This window comes from Quercus robur, chromosome 7 (genome assembly GCF_932294415.1).
Source record: "Quercus robur chromosome 7, dhQueRobu3.1, whole genome shotgun sequence".
In the NCBI taxonomy this organism is placed as follows: Eukaryota; Viridiplantae; Streptophyta; class Magnoliopsida; order Fagales; family Fagaceae; genus Quercus; species Quercus robur.
Genome location: NC_065540.1, coordinates 1,720,124 through 1,740,949, shown reverse-complemented (window position 1 = coordinate 1,740,949; position 20,826 = coordinate 1,720,124). Strand labels below are relative to the sequence as shown.

At 36.4% G+C, this 20,826-nt stretch overlaps 3 protein-coding genes across 38 annotated transcripts in view; 2 read left to right on the top strand and 1 right to left on the bottom strand.

Moving 5' to 3' along the window:
• Window positions 1–14,925, top strand: part of LOC126691664 (probable histone H2B.3) — a 69,053-nt gene extending 54,128 nt beyond the window's left edge. For all 3 annotated transcript variants that reach the window (XM_050386750.1, XM_050386749.1, XM_050386752.1), the window contains one exon: window positions 14,876–14,925. The gene's annotated coding sequence lies outside the window, so the exon portion shown is untranslated. The remainder of the gene's footprint in view (window positions 1–14,875) is intronic.
• Window positions 2,687–20,826, bottom strand: part of LOC126691656 (disease resistance protein RPV1-like) — a 42,448-nt gene continuing 24,308 nt past the window's right edge. For all 34 annotated transcript variants that reach the window (XM_050386706.1, XM_050386705.1, XM_050386710.1 and 31 more), the window contains one exon: window positions 2,687–4,201. The gene's annotated coding sequence lies outside the window, so the exon portion shown is untranslated. The remainder of the gene's footprint in view (window positions 4,202–20,826) is intronic.
• Window positions 14,281–14,925, top strand: LOC126691665 (probable histone H2B.3). The gene has a single exon (XM_050386753.1). The coding sequence runs from the start codon at window positions 14,419–14,421 to the stop codon at window positions 14,830–14,832; it is 414 nt and encodes a 137-aa protein (XP_050242710.1). The 5' UTR covers window positions 14,281–14,418; the 3' UTR covers window positions 14,833–14,925.

Genomic DNA, 20,826 nt, shown 5'->3' with positions numbered 1-20,826 from the left:
CTCAAAGAAAGTAGGAGATATAAAACATCCCTTTCATGCCCACAATTCAACCACAACGCTACAAGTTATGCCCCCTAGAAAACCCATAGATCCAAAAACCACAATGATCCTGTTGTAGGCCCCCCTCAAGTTGCCAGATCAAGACTACCCAACGCCAAAAATTCACATTCAACTTAACTCAATCAAGATCCAAATGAATCATCAAACTTCCATAGACATCTCTAAGTGATTAGATTTTGCATCCCTAAAAGAGCATAAAGTTCAACCACTGTATGTACACAAAGTGGAGACAAGATAGATCGAGAAGAATCACAAAAGACTAAGTTGTTTCTATCAAGCCAAAGACTCCAAATCCATGGGAGACAAGAATTTCCAATGCACATCTACTTTATGCTTTATGACCTTCAGAGAAAGATCAACTCTAATTTGACTACACCTATTGTCATCCTTGTGCTATTTTAAGGAAACATGAATTACAATATTACTTGAACTTCTAGTGCTTCCAAGATCAGTGGCTCCAATAAGAACCTTGGTTAAACCTCAGTTGATTTGTGGTTCTTTTTTTCCTTGAAATTCAATAGTTACAACTAGAGGAGGATTTAAACGCGAGTTCTCCTAATAAAGGAGAACATATTGTGGCATTACACTACAAGGCTCTTGGTAGTTGATTTGTGTTTCTAGCTTGCCTTTGGGTCAAATCTTTTATTTTCAGGCAATGAACCAAAGACGCCTCTAGTCTCTTTGATAAGAATAGAAGGGCTCGTTTGGTATATGTGTTTAAAAACTAAAAATTGTTGTTTGAAAACATTTGTGGAAATACGTATGGGTGAAAAAGTGTAGAAATGTGTGAAATGTTGTTTAAAAACTGAAAATGGTTGTTTGAAAACATAAACCAAACACCCCCGAAATCTTCCACAGTTAACCACCACCAAGGCTCCACCCCAAAATCTGTATTATTTCCATCCAACCACAAACAAGAACTCTTAATTCCTAAATGACAGCTTTCCTCAATGCTCTGCTTCTTACATTAAAACCAAACTTTCATCATCCAATTCCTCATACATTGCCAGGACCACTTCAATCAACATCCAAACATGCAGCACTATTCTTAACTCACATGTGTAAGCTTGGATTTTTCTTCTATACACTTAACACAACAAACCAAATGGTCAAGACCACAGACCCAAATTAAGCCTAATTACATTACAACAACTTCAACCATAGTAACAAATGAGAATTCCAAACTGGGCTGCAATTTCATTTCAATGACATAAAACAAAGGATGTTTTAACACTACAATGACATGGAAACAAAGAGTACAAATGGTCCTAACACCTAAGAACATTACATACAGTGATAGGACATTACATACAGTGACACAAAAGACAGATTTGTTTTAACACAAAAGAAAAAAATGTTTGTTTTTCAATGGGACGTGAATGTGAACGTGAATGTGTTTGGTGGGAAAACAATTGAAATTATGTATTTACCAAATGGGAAATGGGATAATGTTGATTTGCGTATTTGATATATAAAGTGGGTTGTGATTTTTTTTGGGAGATGGTAATGGTGGTGGTGTTTTTGCTAATGGAAACTGAAAAAAAAAAATGAGACCGGTTTTTTGGCTTTTAATTTAAGGCATGTTTGTTTGGAAAATGGATCAAGGGTAGTGTGAAATTATAACTTGAATTAGAGAATGCTTTAAAATTGTGTGGGAATTTTGAACTTTTAATGAAAATTTTCCCGGAAAAATCTGGATTGGTTTTGATTAATGACTGAATTTTAGTTTGATATTTTTGAAGAGATGGTGGTTTGGCAATCAAGTTTTCAACAAATTCTTGTATGTGAGAATGGCTTTCTTGGAAGATTGTCACCTACTCATAAAAACGGTATATAATCTATATAGTTTTTATTTATTTTTTAATACTTTTTTATTTTGTATATATGAAAGACTGGTGTGCAAACAATTTCAGTGTACTCACGCTATCAGTCTTAAAATGACATTCCAATCAACTTGAAGAATAAATGTGCAAAAGAACAAATGCACAATCATTAGATAATCGCCATTACTATTTGTGAATTCTCGCATAACTCAGGATTTATAAATAGAAAATTTTAAATCCTGTCTTAAAGCCCAAATCCGGCTGCAAATCACGCATCCAAACACTACTCTTATCTCCTCTCTGATACTGTGAGGGCTGTCCTTTGAGCCTTCTGTAACAGATCGACAAATTGCATAATATTTAGGTTCTCTAGGTGCAACCTGTTCCCAGAGCGTATTGTTGATGCACACCTCAACAAGCTCATGTTCCTCATTGTCGTCATAACAATCGAAGGCTGTGTCCATGAATCTTCGGATGAATTCCACCACACCTTCATTCACATTTTGCTTGGTGTTATTACAAAGACTGACAAATGTTATCCTCTCCTCTTCCTGGAAGAACTAACTGCAGACACCGTCTACCATCTCATCCCAAGTCCTGATAGAACCTGGTGGGAGTCTGGTATACCAAGTGTAAGCCCGATCCGTAAGAGATTTAGAAAACTCCCTTAGGCATAGCTCTTCGTTGCCAGCATGTTGTCCCACTGTATCGAGGAACTTGCTGACATGCTCTATCACGCTCCCCTTTCTCCCATCATAGTTCACAAAGATTGGAGTTTTGTAGTTCTTTGGATAGGGCTTATCCAATAACTCGATCGGATAGGGAGGCCTTTGAACGATAGATTGCTGGTTCTTGGCGGTAGAGCCAATCTCCTTATCAGACAACATTTTCCTTCTGCTTGCTTATAGAGTCTTTCAGTTGCTTGACTGACTCAACAAGCTCTAGCTGTTCTCGCTGCATGGTCTGCAACATCTCATAGAGGGTGGCAACATCTGGTATTGGTGCGTGGGAAGGGGCATCATTGCTCTCTCTCTTGATGCTCTTTGACTTTGGAGGCATTGTTGGACACGGTGATGAAGAGGTATTAGTACTATTTGATTCAAGATGCACAGAGCAGAGAATTAAGGAAGAAAAAAGAGCAAAAGAGAAACAAAATTCAAAGCTTTTTTGTATTCTCTCAATGATTGTGATTTCTCTTTTCTTTCATCTGTCGCTACAAGTGAGTTTCTTTACCCTTATATAGGGTGAGAATTTAGACTTTAGTTTTCGTAAGCCCCCACTTTCACCTCTTGGTTTCTCTAGCTTATTTGGGCACTGCCTATAATCCTCTGAGAAGAGGAAAGTCTTTGCCACGCTTTTTCTTCTTCCTCCTGCTACTGGAATTCCTCACCTCAAACAAGCTTTCAATATGGGATCTCGTTTTTTGTATCTTGCTCGGTCTCCGAGGTGCTGGACCGTTTGACCCTTCTCCCGGAGTTGATGGTGACCCCGCTACAGAACCGTAGGACCTGTCCTTTCATGAATCTTTGTTAAAGCCGCTGAACCATGGCCAAAGTGAGTTCTGAACTTTCCTTGATTGCTTTGCTTGAGGAAGACGCTTGTGCTGATAAGGACTGGATCTGGGGTCTTGCTTGAATTTGTGTGCAAGTGGGACACCCACCTGCTGCTGGAACTGCGGATATGTGAGTAGGGGAATGCAAGAAAAACCACTTTAGGCCTCTCTCTTAGGTCTGTGCCTCTCTGGGTTGTTCCGATACTTGAATCTGATGCTATGTATGGGCTTAGCCGAATTAGACCTCAACAGCCTCCAAGTACATAACCATCTATCAACTACATTTCTTCAAGTCTCAGTGCCCTGAAATTTACTAAAATCAATAGATGGGTGGATCTCAACCAAACTATCACAACAGGAAAAGTCTCCCAACACCTGAAACTTGGAATAATGTATTTGATTTATTACTCGATTTCTACATGAACTAGTCTTTTTATATAAGAATAACAAAATTCAACTCCAGAAGACAGCAAACAAATAACTTCATTGTTATAATTAAACAAAGATATAAAGAAAATTTGCTTGTATGAGTAAAAAAATTTGTAAACAAGGATAAGGATGGTGTACACAGACCATCATTTAAGACAATTAGTAAGATACTTATCATATGACAACTGCCTCAAATCTTGATTTACATTTAACCATGTAAACTTTTAAAATATGTCATTGAATCTTCTTGTTTTTAGTCTCTCTCTCTTGAGATCCAACGACAAAAGAGCCAAAATAGTTTCTTTCTCCAATTCCCCTTACTCCAGTCTCTTCCTAACTGCAAAAGCAAAAGGAATTATCATGCAAGCCTTAGAAAAATCACGAACAAAGAACAAAAATACATAAAAAATAAAAACTCATTCAGACATTTTCACAAACAATATATATGTACTCATTGATGTACTTGAATCTTCAATTAAGAGCTAAAATTCCAAACAATAAAAATAACATTCTCAAATTCCTTAGCTACTTCATCAACTATAAAACCCAATGGCAGTATCATCAATATTAATCCAATGAATTTATTTATTTAAAAAAAAAAAAACCTTCAATGTCGAAACAAATCAGAGAGTGGGTAAGAGAGATTGCAGAAATATTAATCTGCACCAAAAAAACCTCTTTACGGATGACTATCAATGTAAATTTCCTCAAGATGCAGAAAAATCATTAGTGCAAACTGCAAAATATCAATGGCAGCAGAAGCAAGAAAAAAAAAAAAACAACTAAAAATGAGAATTCTTCAAGATGCAGAAACTTCAACTCCCTTTGTTTCTCTCCCTAAAATTTTTACAGAGAAAAAAAAAATCAAACAAATGGTACCAATCTCAAAGCGTGAATACGCACAATTTACTCAAAAACCAACAAATGGTACCAATCTCAAAAACCAACAAAATTTACTCAAAGCGTGAATAGCAAATACGCACAGTCAGAGAACTAGGTTTTCAGTTTTTACATAGATAAAAGAAGGAACACTGATCAACCATAAATAGGATGCAAAATTAGTTTTGAACCATCTACATTAGCAAAATTTCTTATTAGAGCAGTATAATGAGTGAAGCTTAAGCAAAATTTCTTAACTCGCCTAAGGTTTTATACTAGTTATTAAGCTTCTTGAAAGTGATGAAGAAAAACTAAAAGACAACTGGACTATACTTGTTAGCGACCAAACCAGCAGTCCGGCAAGAAAGAAAATAAAATAAATTAGGTTTAGACTTATAACAGGAAGGATGTTGGAGTAGGTCATTACCATTGGATGAGGAGGGAAATACTTCGTTTTTTTCACATTAAATAAATGCATAGTCATCTATCTTCTTTCGTCATAAAAAGAGATATGGATAGTCATCACACTCAACACAACTTCTCTTTGAATTGAAATATCCATGATGGGCACCATCCCAACCTTCAAAAGTAATGACACGGCTACTACTGCTGCATTGTGCATTTGCTTGGTTTAACACTTTAACTCTTCCTTCCGTTCCATCTATTGCTTGAATACCAAACTTTCATGTCTTGCATGTATACCAAACTGACCCCACATAGCAGCACAGAAGATCCAAAACCAGAGGATTCCTCAAATAAAACCTCAATCTGACTGCATTCACCATTCCCAATAGTACTAAACCAATCATCGCGAGACAAATACAATAACCAAACGTGGTACCTTGAACATTCTCTAAAAAGCAATTGAGAGACATATTCACTGTGAGGCATATCACCAATGGCTTTCACACGAGCTCTAAAACCAGAACAGACACCTTCATTTCTATTGAAAAGAGCACATAGAGTGAATCCCGTCCACCAACTATTACACCAATTTGGAGACAACACTACGCTTATTGAGTTCCCCCAACTTTGATGCATTAACCACCGTGGAGCAAAATATCCGGGAATAATGATCTGAAATTCAGTTTTAGATCCATCCTCTTTTCTTTTGGTAGCAGTTTCATATCCAGTTTTTTGACAAAAGAGTCCCTGTACCCAAAAAAAAAAAAAACACATGATATTCCATTTAACAAGTGAAGAGAAAGAGTCAGAGAAAGAGAAGAGATTACCTATAGGTAACGGTTCAATATTGTAAATGCCACTCCACCACTGATCTCATCATACCCACAAAGAAATGGGTAAGAACAAGGTTCTGGTGATGGTTCTAGGGAACGACATCTTTCCATACATATATATCTCATGGTTGATGGAAGCTCTGGCACTGATCGAAGCTTCTTGCAGTCGCTCAAATCAAGAGCTATAAGTTTTGAAAGTTGACTGAAGGTTGCAGGTAGGGTGACAAAATTGTTTGACCCTAGTGATAAATATTCTAACGACGACAAGCCGCCTATACCATTAAGTTCTATTTCCAAGTTGAGAAATCTCACTCAAATCAAGTCTTTCCAAACAATTTATTTTCCACAAGTTCTCTGTTAGGTTGGCAAGTTTTGAGCAATTGGAAAGATTGAGATATTTAAGAGACCTCAAAACTATCCATGTTGCTTGGAAGGCATTTGAGATTTTTGCAGCCATTTAGATCTAGAATTTCAAGGGCAGTCAAGCACTCGATTGATGAGGGTGGTAGTTCCTCAATAGCAGTCCTACTCAAAATAAGTTGTGATAGGCTTTCCATAGTTCCCTCAAATCCTGGAATCTTCTTGATTTTTGAGCAACCAGAAAGATTAATAGACGTAAGGGACTCCATTTCAGCAGACAAGCTAGGAAGATCGGTAAGAGAATTGCAGAGATGCAGATTAATCTTTTAAGCTTGCAGAGTTGTCCAATTGATGGGTCTAAGCGATCTATTAAATTAGAGCACCCAACAAGGTCTAGTACCTCAAGTCTCGAAACCCTTGAAAAGTCAGGTGTCCTAATAAGGTTCTCAGAATAGGCAAGATTGATGGACTTTTAACTTTCCTAAACACTGTTAAAAAGAAGAAGAAAAAAAAAACCATTAAACATAGAATTTAGTTTAATAAGTAAAGAATTCTTTGAAATTAAAACAACCTTATTAATGAAAGGAGGAAGCACAAATACACCGGCACTATATTGTTGCTACACTTAAAAGAAAAGAGAAATAATAAATAATAGAGACGTAGTTAAAAGAACCAAATTACCTTTGCTCCTTCCCAAAGATATTCACACTTGCTATGCTGCAAGTCAAGTCCAACAGGTTCCTTTGGTTGGAAACTAGACGGCAAACATTTTAACAGACAATATTTCCATGAAAGATGTCTTAGGCTATTAGGAACATGATTGAGAGCAACTGGGTCGTGCAACTGATGAATTATTAGCAATCTAAGCTTAGACATCTTTGAAAAAGCTTCAGGAAATTCTTCAAAGTTGAAACCTGCTTTCCAATTGTCGATGATGACTATGGCTTGAATTGCATTTGTTGCCTATGATTTCAAAAGCAAACACTTGAGATTTACACAAGCAAATGATAAGAATTACGAACATTAGAATTAGTACAATAACGCATTCAAAGGAGATAAAAATATCTACTCTCTCAATTTTCCATATATATAACCTACTTTAAATTATTGGCTCAAGAAGGCTATGAACCGAACTCAAAATAATTTAATTTTTGCATTCCAATTCTCTCCCAAAACGGTGGGTTCAACTTTCAAATTTCACAGTAGAAAATAGCAAGACGCACTATATATTACCAATTTACCATTTGGCATTGTGATTTTGTGGAGAAAAAGAGCGATTTAAATGAAAATGTATAGATCGAGATCGGTTTTTAGCCTTGCGATTTTAAGATAATACAGTTCATGGAGTGTTTTTCTATTTTCCATTGCATTTTCACACTATGACTTTTTGTACCAAAAATACTTTCCAATTTCCAAAGATTTTATCAAACACTTAATTTCATTTTTTAAAAACACATTTTCAAAACACAAATTTTAAAATCATTACCCTTCAAAACACATTTTTTTAAACAACCCAAACCAACACTAAGAGTTACATTAGTAATTAATAGCTTGTAGTACAACATCATATTTTAATTATAAAATCTATTACATATTAAGCACTATTAGTAAATAATAGATTATAGTACATCTTATTTTAAAGATTTTATATTTTTAATCAATTTAAAATTTATACTGTCATACATTAAAACAATAAAGGCACACTTGTACACATAGTTTTAAAAACCAAAACAATCAAAGAACCGAAAATGGGTTCCATTTCCGATTTTTACCGGTTGAACTAGAGATGTGCATGGTTGATCCACTGGTTTGATTCCTGGTAAAATCGTTCGATCCAGTTTGGTTTTTAAAACCATGCTTCTACCTTTTAAAAATTCATGACTAAGAGCGTAAAAAATAGGAAATTACAACATTACTTTTTGAAGTGATGGAAGAAAGTAAATAAAGCATATAGAATGAAGTTTTATTTATTTTTATTATTTTTAATAAAAAAATGTTAATATATCCTTTTCTTCTATGTAGTAACCAAGAGATTAGTGATTAATTGATTACATTCAAAAAAATGAATTCAATTTTATTAAAAATTACTTAATCATATTGCTTTTAAAATATAATAGCATTCACACCAGTCTATGTAAAATATACTAAGACTCACATTTTAGCCAACCAACCCAGAAAATCACCCACATCATACCATGTGAAAATGTGTAAAATATTTACAAAACTACAATAACCATGTAAATATAGAGGTTACTATAATTTTTTATTTTATTTTATAATTATTTCGCATCTCTCTCTCTCTCTCTCTCTCTCTCTCTCTCTCTCTGTGTGTTGCTTCACAACCTAGACTGTCCAACCGCCACCAACACCATAACCCATTACAAAATTTGATCAAACCCGATGGCAACTCAAATCCATCAACCCAAACCCAAAATCAAATCCAATCAGTAGCACAAAAAAGCATACAACAGAGATCCAAGGTGTGAACAAACTCATAATCTCACCATCGGTGTTGGGGGGAGGGGGGGGGGCCTTGAAATCATCGACTATTGTCACCAATCAAATCATGAAGGATCTGGTTGTTTGGATCATTGCAGAACTAGTTGTGGATGGATTTTGAGTTGATTTGTCGAGGTGGGGTAGGTGGTGGTGATGTTAGAGAGTGATTTCTGTGTGGACTGCGTGTGTGTGTGTGTGTGTGTGTGAGAGAGAGAGAGAGAGTGTGTGTGTCTTGGGTTTAATGGGTTTGGAAAGGAAGACCGTGTGTGAGAGAGATAGTGGTTTTTGTTTGAGGAGAAGGGAGGTATGATTTGGGAGAATTAATAAATAAATACAAATTGATAAAGAAATAGTATTTAATGAAATGCAGTGTAAATAGATAATTTAATGAGGTGTTTTTTGAAAAATAGTTGTATAAAATAGAACAAATAGGTTTTTATGCTAAAATAGACTGTAAATTTTACACAGGCTAATATGAATGCTCTAAAAAATTGTTATAGACAATATATTAGCATGTTAAATGAACATATTCTATATTTTGTTATTAGATACTTAGGTAACTACTTACCTATTGAAGTTTTTTTTTTCAAGAAATAATTTATTGAACACAATTATGTCACTATACTTACTAAATCTTATTTGCTAAAATAAAATTATAGCATCTTACCATATTGTTCTCAAATACATGAAACAAGTCCTCAAAAAGCCACAACCTACTCTGCCTTCCAAGATCTCCACATGATTGTTGATGAACAATTTTTTCACCCATTTCTTGTAGTAGATCATGCATCCCCAATTTTTCATACTTTCCTGTGACACCTAGGAGAGATTTCTCCAAGAGAACACTTATACCAAATTTTGCATTAAAACCACAATTCTCTAATATAGGTATTACTTCAAATTTGGACTTCCCTTTAAAGAAACATGCAATATCTAAGAATATCTCCTTCCCCTCTACCTCTAGACTATCATAACTTATTTTAAGTATATCAAATATTCCTTTTGTAGAATTTTTTAAAATGGTCCAATACACTTTGCCATTCACCTTTTTTTTTTTCAATTAAAGAGGAACCCAATGTAAGAAGAGCTAACGGAAGGCCACCAGTATATTTTACAACTTCCTGAGAGAGCTGCGTATAACCTTCTTCAGGTTGCTCATTTTTGAAGGCTTTCAAACAAAAAAGTTTCAAGGCATCATTATTCTTTAGTCCATCAAGCTTATATATTTTACGAACTTTATGTTCGACCAACACACATTCATCTCTAGTTGTTATGATGATTCGACTCCCCAATCCAAACCAATCATGCTCTCTAGCCAATTTTTCTAATTGGTCCACGTGATTAACATCATCTAGGACAAGTAGAACTTTTTGATGACATAACCTCTTCTCAATTATGTTAGCTCCTTGATGAATATCCCATATCCTTGTATTTTTTTCCCCCAAACCTTCTTCAAGAATTTGTTTTTGTAATTGAAGCAAATCACCTTCTTCTGACTTTTCCCTAACATCAGCAATAAAACTAGATACTTCAAATTGATCAGAATACATAGCATAAACAACTCTAGCAAGAGTTGTCTTTCCCATTCCCCCCATACCACAAATCCCTATGATGCAAACATTATTCCCAAAATCTAAATATGAAGGGATAAATTCTTCAATGATAGATTCTATTCCCATCAAGTTTTTGATAATTCTTGAGAATCTTGGACTCAATTTCTTGTTCATTTCTTCAACGATGTGTTGGATAAATTCTGTCTCATGCCTGCAAATAAGATAAAAAATATTCATGTGATGGCCCAAACCAAATATTTTATTATTTCTCACAATGTGTTGGATGAATTCTAACTCATGCCAATGAACAAGATAGAAAATAATTACTTGATGGTCCAAACCAATTAAAAAAAATACAAGAGGAAGAAAAATAATAGTCTCCTTACTCAAACACATTTGAATTCATTTGCTCAAGTAGTGTGGATAGAACTACCCATATAAAAACAGAAGAGAATTACGTGGACTAAATTAGTGGATGCAACTACCCTTAGCGGAAGCAGAAGTAGTTACGTGGTTTAGTCTTGCAGTATACATCTACGAAGGAAACTCTTAAGAGTTACATCTTTAATACATCATTGAAGTACAAATCTTGTATTACAATGAGTCCAATCAGGGGTAGAACCATAATTTTTTGTTTAAGGGAAGGGGGGCAAGACTAAACTATCATATTAATTTGCAATTCAAGAAAAACTCAAGTTACTATATATCTATATATACACAAAAGTTACACATCAACAAAATTATCTTATATGAGAATTTTACATCCTTTCTAAACTTTGCTTGAGTGTACACGAGTTTTTCAATTTGCCATAGATATATTTAACAAATATTCAAAAAAAAAAAAAAAAAAAAGAAGCATTTAGCATCTTCCATTAAAATTATAATCAACAGTGGTCTTTCATATAATAAAAATCCATCCATTATCATCTCAATTGTGAAATTTTGAGCAATTTCTTTTTCAATGTAAACTATCAATGAAACATTATTAAGGTCACTTTTTGCTCTAGATTTCTCATATCTTTTGAACAACCATAAGTACCTAACATTCATAGATATTAAATATAAATATATAACAAGAAATTAAATTTAACAAAATCACTATAAGCAACCATAAAATAATGGAGAAATTACACCTTTTCACCCTAAGCTATACCCCATTTACACCTACTCCCTTGAACTACAAGATTGTATGATCGCCTCCTTAAACTAAAACTTGTGCAACACTTTATCCACTTCCTTTACTTATCCAATTAAGTTAGATAAAAAAAAAACATAGTCACATGAAACTCATGTAATACTTGCTAACATGGACCCCATAATGCCACTTGGAATGACCAAAATACCCCTCATTATTAGTAACTTAAAAAGGGGAAAGAAAAAAAAAGACATAATAGCCAAGCACGTATTATAATTTCTTGTTGAACCAAATTTAATAAAGAGAAGTGAATCTCTCTCTAAAATGAATCCGTAAGAGTAAGTGAGAAACCAAAATCAAATTGGATCATTCTCCAAAATCCTTCTCGTTGAACCTAAATTCCCTCTCATTGAACCTAGATTGAATCTCTCTATCTCTTGCTTTGTGTATAGACTATTGACATAATAGCTTAGCACATAGGAACCACACACTCTAATAACCTTGACACGGACCCGAACCCAATTACCCAACCACAACCTGCCAGCGACAAAGAGAGAAGCTAGTTGTACGTAACCTTAACCCAAACTTGTCAACAAGAAAGAGAAGAAGCTAGTTGTATGAACTCACAATAACAACGTGGTCAAAAGTGGTTGTTCTCCCACCATTCTGACCATTGCTACAACATGTGTTAGGTTAGGGTTTGGGTTTTAGCACCTCCTTCAATTGGCAATTATTAAGTAGTTTTGTCGATTTGCTACTTGGGTGTGAGGCAATCAACCTAGAATTTTGACATTTAGGTCAAGGGTTTTCATATCTAGCTGCCTATGAAGCTGAAATAGAGAGTTAAATCGAGTCTGGGTTTGGAGAATTAGGATGAGGTTTGTGTCTGAGTTTGATTTGATTTTGTAATCTTGGGTTTGCTGTTTGATCTCTTTGTGGCATAGTTCATTTTCTGGGTTTGTTGTTAATGTTTTGGGCTTCTTGTTCATCTGGATTTGTTGTTCAACTTAGTGGGTTTGTTGTTTGATATCTCTGTGGCATATTTCATTTTATGGGTTTGTTATACCTTCGGATTCACTGATCATCACAGTCGATTTGTTATCTGATCTCCTATGGCATAGTTCATTTTCTAGGTTTGTTGTTCATCTTGATCATTTTCCTTTTTTTCCAGCCAAACAAGATTTTAGGGGAAATTGGGAATTTGCTTTGGTTTAAGGAAGGCATTGTGGTCATTTTAGGCGGTGTTAATGGGTTCCATGTCAACAAGTGTCACGTGACTCAAGTGCTTTTCCCTCCAACTTAAATAAGAAAGTGACGGGAGGGGAAAAAGTACTATACAGGTTTTAGTTTAGGGGGCTGATTGTGAATCCTTGTAGTTTGGGGGTAAGTATAAAATAGGGTATAGTTTATATTGGAAACATTTAATTTCCCATAAAATACTCAACCAAACGAGAGATTTATGGCCAAAAAGGGGGGAAAAAAGTTAAGATCACTTTTACATTTAAAGGCAGCGTCAAATTTTGAATAATCAGAAGGTGCCCCTACTAATAATTACACCAATGAATTTTCATACATCAATTTTTTATATATATAAGTAAAACTTTTATTAATCAACTAAAAATGTGCCTCCATGTACACAATAAGAACATAAAATTCAGAATGAAATCTTTTTTCATTCATCAACTTCAAGATTTTCTCTTCTTCAAATATCAAAGGCAAATCCAATATTTTATTTCTGACATGTGTATAAGGTTTTTTTGATAAGTTAGTGGTACCAATTGATTTAATAAATTAAAGGAAAAAGAAGGAAGAAAATTATAAACTATAAGATAAATAAAAAGAAATTAATCTAAAATTTAATTGAAAAAGGAAAAGAATTTTGCACATCTCAAGATTTTAATGTCATTTTTTCCTACCTACAAATAAGAAACTTCTTAATAACAACTCAAAAAAATTATCCATTACTTAATATGGTCTATGCCTACGTACCAAGCCAATGTGTGTCCTTAGTTTTGTTACTCTTCCAATTAAGTGAAAAATAATCTACTACCAAATTAAGGTGCTCTTCATCCCCTGCGTTCAAATACCACAATCTAAACTCGACTAAGCAGTAAAGCTTGGAGTTTTTTAGCAATAAGTTAGTTTGGGCCAGCCATGTTAACTAGACCCAGGCTAAGAGGCCAGGAATAGGCCAAGCTAGTGTTAAAGGCCAGCAGGTGCTAACCAAACAATAGACTCAACCAGGTTAAAAACAAGTTCAAACTTGCTAAGGCAGGCCGATAAGCGTAGACCCACTATTAATAATAATAAAGAATTTTATGATTCCCCCACATTATCTTTTGATTCAAAATTAATTTTCTATATATCATTTAGAATGGTGTTCATCAGCAAAAGCAATTACAAGTAAACATAATTATTGTTGGCACAAGAAATACAATATCTGAAAGTAAACAATAATTCTATCAATGTATGAATATATTGATAGAATCGCAGTGCATGCCGTTATAATAAATTAGCAAGCAAGCTCAACCCACACGCAATTTAGAACACTTCATCTAACCTTAGTTTTCCTTGAGCCATTCCACTACAGCGGTATGTATAAGACTTGGAATAATGTATTTGATTTATTACTCGATTTCAACACCAACTAGTCTTTGCATATAAGAAAAACAAAATTCAACTCCAGAAGGCAGCAAACAAATAACTTCATTGTTATAATTAAACAAAGATATAAAGAAAATTTACTTGTATATCTTTCCTTTCACTTCGCCCTTTATAAACTCTCCCAAACGGGGCCAAACCCACCAACCTCTTCGTCACATTTTTTTCATTGCAAGCTTTTTCACATTCCGAATCTCTCTCTAGAATTTTCACTCTCTCACAAAAATCAATGGCACCCACAAAGGCAGAGAAGAAGCCAGCGGAGAAGAAGCCAGTGGCGGCGGAGAAAGCTCCGGCGAAGGCCGAGAAGAAGATCTCGAAGGAAGGCGGTAGCGATTCGAAGAAGAAGAAGAAGGTCAAGAAAAGCATCGAGACTTACAAGATCTACCTCTTCAAGGTTCTCAAACAGGTTCACCCCGATATTGGGGTTTCGAGCAAGGCTATGGGGATCATGAACAGCTTCATCAACTATATCTTCGAGAAGCTCGCCCAGGAGTCATCGCGATTGGCTCGGTACAACAAGAAGCCCACGATCACGTCTCGGGAGATTCAGACTGCGGTGCGTTTGGTGTTGCCTGGTGAGTTGGCTAAGCACGCTGTCTCTGAAGGAACCAAGGCTGTCACCAAGTTTACTAGTTCTTGAATTTGATGTTTTTGTTAGTTTCTGTTTGGCAAAGCAACTCTAGTTTTGTAATGTTTGGTAGAGAAATTTAATGGAATTTGTTGGTTCTGGGAATTGTTTGGAATGATTGGTTGTTTGTTGGGACGTGAATGTGAATGTGATTGTGTTTGGTGGGGAAATCATTGAAATTATGCATTTACCAAACGGGAAATGGGATAATGTTGATTTGTGTATTTGATATATAAAGTGGGTTGTGGGTTTTTTTTTTTTTGGCGAGATGGTAATTGTGGTGGTGTTTTTGCTAATGGAAACTTAGAAAAAATATGAGACCGATTTCTTGGCTTTTTATTTGTTTGGAAAATGGATCAAGGGTAGTGTGAGATTATAACTTGAATTAGAGTATGCTTGGGAATTTTGAACTTTTAATGAAAATTTTCCCGGAAAAATCTGGACTGGTTTCGATTAATGACTGAATTTTAGTTTGATATTTTTGAAGAGATAGCGGTTTGGCAATCAAGTTTTCAACAAATTCTTGTATGTGAGAATGGCTTTCTTGGAAGATTGTCACCTACTCATAAAAATGGCATATAATCTATGTAGTTTTTTTTTTTTCCTTAAATTTTTTTATTTTGTACATATGAAAGACTGGTGTGCAAACAATTTCATTTTACTCGCGCTATTAGTCTTAAAAAGACATTCCAATCAATTTGAAGAATAAGTGTGCAGAAGAACAAACGCACAATCATTAGATAATCGCCATACTATTTTTGAATTTTATAAATAGAAAATTTTAAATCCTGTCTTAAAGCCCAAATCCAGCTACAAATCACGCATACAAACACTCGGTCTCTTTTATCTCCTCTCTGATACTGTGAGGGCTGTCCTCCGAGACTTTTGTAACAGATCGACAAATTGCATAATATTTACTTTCTCGAGGTGCAACCTGTATTCCCAGAGCATATTATTGATGCACACCTCAACAAGTTCATGTTCCTCATTGTCGTCATAACAATCCAAGGCTGTGTCCATGAATCTTCGGATGAATTCCACCACACCTTCATTCACATTTTGCTTGGTGTTATTACAAAGATTGACAAATGTTATCCTCTCCTCTTCCCGGAAGAACTTACTGTAGAAACTGTCTACCATCTCATCCCAAGTCTTGATAGAACCTGGTGGGAGTCTGGTATACCATGTGTAAGCCCGATTTGTAAGGGTCCAAGGGATTTAGAAAACTCCCCTAGGCATAGCTCTTCGTTACCAGCATGTTGTCCCATTGTATCGAGAAACTTGCTAACATGCTTTATTGCATAGGGATGACAATTTATATCTGACCTGCGGATACCTTGTCCGGTCCAACCTTAATAGGTCGGATTTTACCCGACTTGATAAATTATAGGGTCGGGTCTTGGTTTTATGCATACTTGACCCGAACTCGACCCGTATTCACATAATATTAAAAAAACGTTTAAAACCCTAGTAGTATAAATACTCTCTTTTCCTTTCAAATTTCATTTTCTAAAAACTAAATGTAACTCTCACCTCTCAGCCACCCTCTCTCTCTCTCTCTCTCTCTCTCTTTCAAGTTCTCATCGTCGACCACCTTCCCTTGCCCTTAGACTCTCCCCTCACAGTCACGACCTCACTCAACTTCACGGCCCCACGACCTCGTTTCGCCTCACGCTCCCCTCATGAAGTCACTCCACCTCGCCGCCCTTTACCTCTCTCACTCTCACTCTCGTTTTCTCACAGCCACCCCTCACCCACTCACCTCACTCTCATTCACTCACCAATCCACCCTCACCTTCACTCTCATCACGTGGTGGTGGTTGTTTTTCATGGAGGAGCAAGGATCTTGTGGTGGTTGAAGTTTGTCACAGAGGAGCATAGGATTGTTAGATCGGAATACGAGAGTTAGATCAGAGCATAGGATTGTTAGATCAAAGAGCGGAGAGAGATTAGATGATCAGAGGACGAGATTGTATTTTCTGTTTATAAATTTTTTTTTTTTTTTGATGAGTGAAAAATCTATATTAACAAAGAAGAGCCAAAAAATAAGCTTATTTATGTTTCTATTTATGTTTGGGTTTGTGATTTTTTTTTTTTTTGAAATGAGTGAAGAGTATGTATTAACAAAGAAGATCAAAAAAAAAAAAAAAAAAAAAAACTGATTTGTATTTATGTTTAGGTTTGTGATTCGTCTCTGAATCTCTGGTTGTGATTTCTAGATGTAAAATTGATTTTTTTTTTTAATGATTGGGTCGTATTGGGCCACAGCTTTTGATTAGGCTCAGAAACGGTTGGACGGGCCCGCAGGGCCCATAGAGCTTGACAGGGCGGGTTTGGGGTTAAAAAAAAAAAAAAAAACCTGTTTATTAAACGGGTCGGGTTTGGATTACGAGAAAAGACCCTCGGGTCGGGTTTGGGCATAAAAAAACCCTACCTAAACCTGACCCGTTGCCATTTCTACTATTACATTCCCCTTTCTCCCATCGTAGCGGACAAAGATTGGAGTTTTGTAGTTCTTTGGATAGGGCTTATCCAATAACTCAATCGGATAGGGAGGCCTTCGAACAATAGATTGCTAGTTATTGGTAGTAGAGCCAATCTCCTTATCAGACAGCATTTTCCTTCTGCTTGCTTATAGTCTTTCAGTTGCTTGACTGACTCAACAAGCTCTAGCTGTTCTCGCTGCATGGTCTGCGACATCTGGTATTGGTGCGCGGGAAGAGGCATCATTGCTCTCTCTTGATGCTCTTTGACTTTGGAGGCATTGTTGGACACGGTGATGAAGAGGTATTAGGACTATTTGATTCAAGATGTACAGAGCAGAGAATTAAGGAAGAAGAAAAAAGAGCAAAAGAGAAACAAAATTCAAAGCTCTTCATAAGCCCCCACTTTTACCTCTTGGTTTCTCTAGCTTATTTGGGCACAGCCTGTTATCCTCTGAGAAGAGGAAAGTCCTTGCCTCGCTTTTTCTTCTTCCTCTTGCAACTGGAATTCCTCACTCCAAACAAGCTTATTTGGGCACAGCCTATTATCCTCGTTTTTTGCATCTTGCTCTGTCCCCCAGGTGCTAGACCGTTTGACCCTGATCCCGGAGTTTGATGGTGACCACGCTACAGAACCGTAGGACTCGTCCTTTCATGAATCTTTGTTAAGGCCGCTGAACCATGGCCAAAGTGAGTTCTGAACTTGCCTTGATTGTGTTGAAATGGGCTGTATGTGTGACTTGAATTGTCAAGCCCAAGTCCACATAAGTTGATAGAATCCTAGTTGAAAAGGGAATCCCACTCCAGCCGACTTTTGACATATATATATATATATATATATATTAGGTTTCGAAAAATAAAGATGCAGCCGTGAGAACATAGAGAGAAATCCTAATTAACCTAGTGAGCAGCCGCATGAGAGAAAATAGAGAAAAGAGAGGCAGCCAGTTTCTATTCTTATTTTTTCTGTGAGAGAGTGCTAGGGTGTAATTGGGATTTGGGTTTCTTGAGAGTGTTCTTGTGCACTATTGTAGTCTCCCTGATAATAGTGAAATCCCTGCAACTCCGTGGACGTAGGCAAATTGCCGAACCACGTAAATATTGTCTTGTGCGTGTGATTATTTTCTTTGACGTGTGTTTTCTCTATTTATTTTGTTCCTCATAGGTTGGGAATTTTGGTTAAATTCCCTACAACTGGTATCAGAGCCTAGGGTTAGGTTTGAGTGGGAGCAATGGCAGAGGAAGCAGGAAAGGCGTCTGGAATAGAAAAGTTTGATGGCACAGACTTCGCGTATTGGAGGATGCAGATTGAAGATTATCTCTATGGGAGGAAATTGCATCTGCCTCTTTTGGGGACAAAACCTGAGGCTATGAAGGCTGATGAATGGGCTCTTCTTGACAGACAGGTACTAGGAGTTATCAGGTTAACTCTATCTAGGTCTGTTGCACACAATGTTGTAAAGGAGAAGACCACAGCAGATCTGATGAAGGCTTTGTCTGGTATGTATGAAAAGCCGTCAGCAAACAATAAGGTGCACTTGATGAAGAAACTGTTCAATCTGAAGATGGCAGAGAATGCATCAGTAGCACAACATCTGAATGAATTTAACACTATCACAAATCAATTGTCGTCTGTAGAAATTGATTTTGATGATGAGATTCGTGCTCTAATCGTCTTGGCTTCTTTGCCAAACAGTTGGGAGGCAATGAGGATGGCAGTAAGCAATTCTACAGGAAAAGAAAAGCTCAAGTACAATGATATACGAGATTTAATTCTGGCTGAGGAGATTCGCCGAAGAGATGCAGGCGAAACTTCAAGATCTGGTTCTGCCCTAAACCTTGAGACAAGAGGCAGAGGTAATAACAGAAATTCAAATCGGAGCAGATCAAAATCCAGAAATTCTAATCGGAACAGAAGTAAATCTAGATCAGGCCAACAAGTACAATGCTGGAATTGTGGGAAAACAGGTCACTTTAGGAATCAATGCAAAAGTCCTAAGAAGAAGAATGAAGATGATTCTGCTAATGCTGTAACAGAAGAGGTACAGGATGCATTACTTCTTGCAGTAGACAGTCCACTTGATGATTGGGTTTTGGATTCAGGAGCTTCGTTTCATACCACTCCACACCGAGAAATCATACAGAATTATGTTGCAGGTGATTTTGGTAAGGTGTATTTGGCTGATGGTTCAGCCTTGGATGTTGTGGGTATGGGAGATGTTCGAATATTATTGCCCAATGGGTCTGTTTGGTTACTGGAGAAGATTCGACATATTCCTGACCTGAGGAGAAATCTGATTTCTGTTGGACAACTTGATGATGAAGGACATGCAATACTATTTGTTGGTGGTACTTGGAAGGTTACAAAGGGAGCTAGGGTATTGGCTCGTGGAAAGAAGACTGGTACTCTGTACATGACCTCAAGTCCAAGAGACACAATTGCAATTGCTGATGCAAGTACTAATACAAGCCTATGGCACCGCAGACTTGGTCATATGAGTGAGAAAGGGATGAAGATGCTGTTGTCAAAAGGAAAACTACCAGAATTGAAGTCCATTGATTTTGACATGTGTGAAAGTTGCATCTTAGGAAAGCAGAAAAAGGTGAGCTTCTTGAAAACTGGCAGAACACCGAAGGCTGGAAAATTGGAGTTAGTACACACTGATTTGTGGGGGCCTTCTCCAGTTGCATCCCTTGGAGGTTCAAGGTATTACATCACTTTTATTGATGACTCAAGCAGAAAGGTATGGGTTTATTTTCTGAAAAATAAATCTGATGTATTTGAAACCTTTAAGAAGTGGAAGGCCATGGTTGAGACAGAAATAGGTTTGAAAGTAAAATGTTTGAGGTCAGATAATGGAGGAGAGTACATAGATGGAGGGTTCAGTAAGTATTGTGCTGCACAGGGAATTAGGATGGAGAAGACCATTCCTGGGACACCACAGCAGAATGGTGTGGCTGAGCGCATGAACAGAACTCTCAATGAGCGTGCTAGGAGTATGAGGTTGCATGCTGGACTACCAAAAACTTTTTGGGCTGATGCTGTTAGTACTGCAGCTTACCTGATAAACCGAGGACCTTCAGTTCCCATGGAGTTCAGACTTCCTGAGGAGGTTTGGAGCGGTAAAGAGGTAAAGTTTTCACACTTAAAAGTTTTTGGTTGTGTTTCTTATGTTCATATTGATTCTGATGCTCGTAGTAAACTTGATGCAAAGTCTAAAATATGTTTTTTCATTGGCTATGGTGATGAGAAATTTGGCTATAGGTTTTGGGATGAACAAAACAGGAAAATCATCAGAAGTAGAAATGTGATATTTAATGAACATGTTATGTACAAGGACAGGTTAACTGTAGTGTCAGATGTTACAGGGATAGATCAAAAGAAATCTGAGTTTGTCAACTTAGATGAATTGACTGAAGGTACTGTCCAGAAAAGGGGTGAAGAAGATAAAGAGAATGTAAATTCACAGGTAGATCTGAGTACACCTGTAGCTGAAGTCCGCAGATCTTCCAGAAACATTAG

Excerpts from the sequence above, each read along its gene's own strand:
- LOC126691665 (XM_050386753.1), top strand. The coding sequence starts at position 14,419 with ATGGCACCCACAAAGGCAGAGAAGAAGCCAGCGGAGAAGAAGCCAGTG.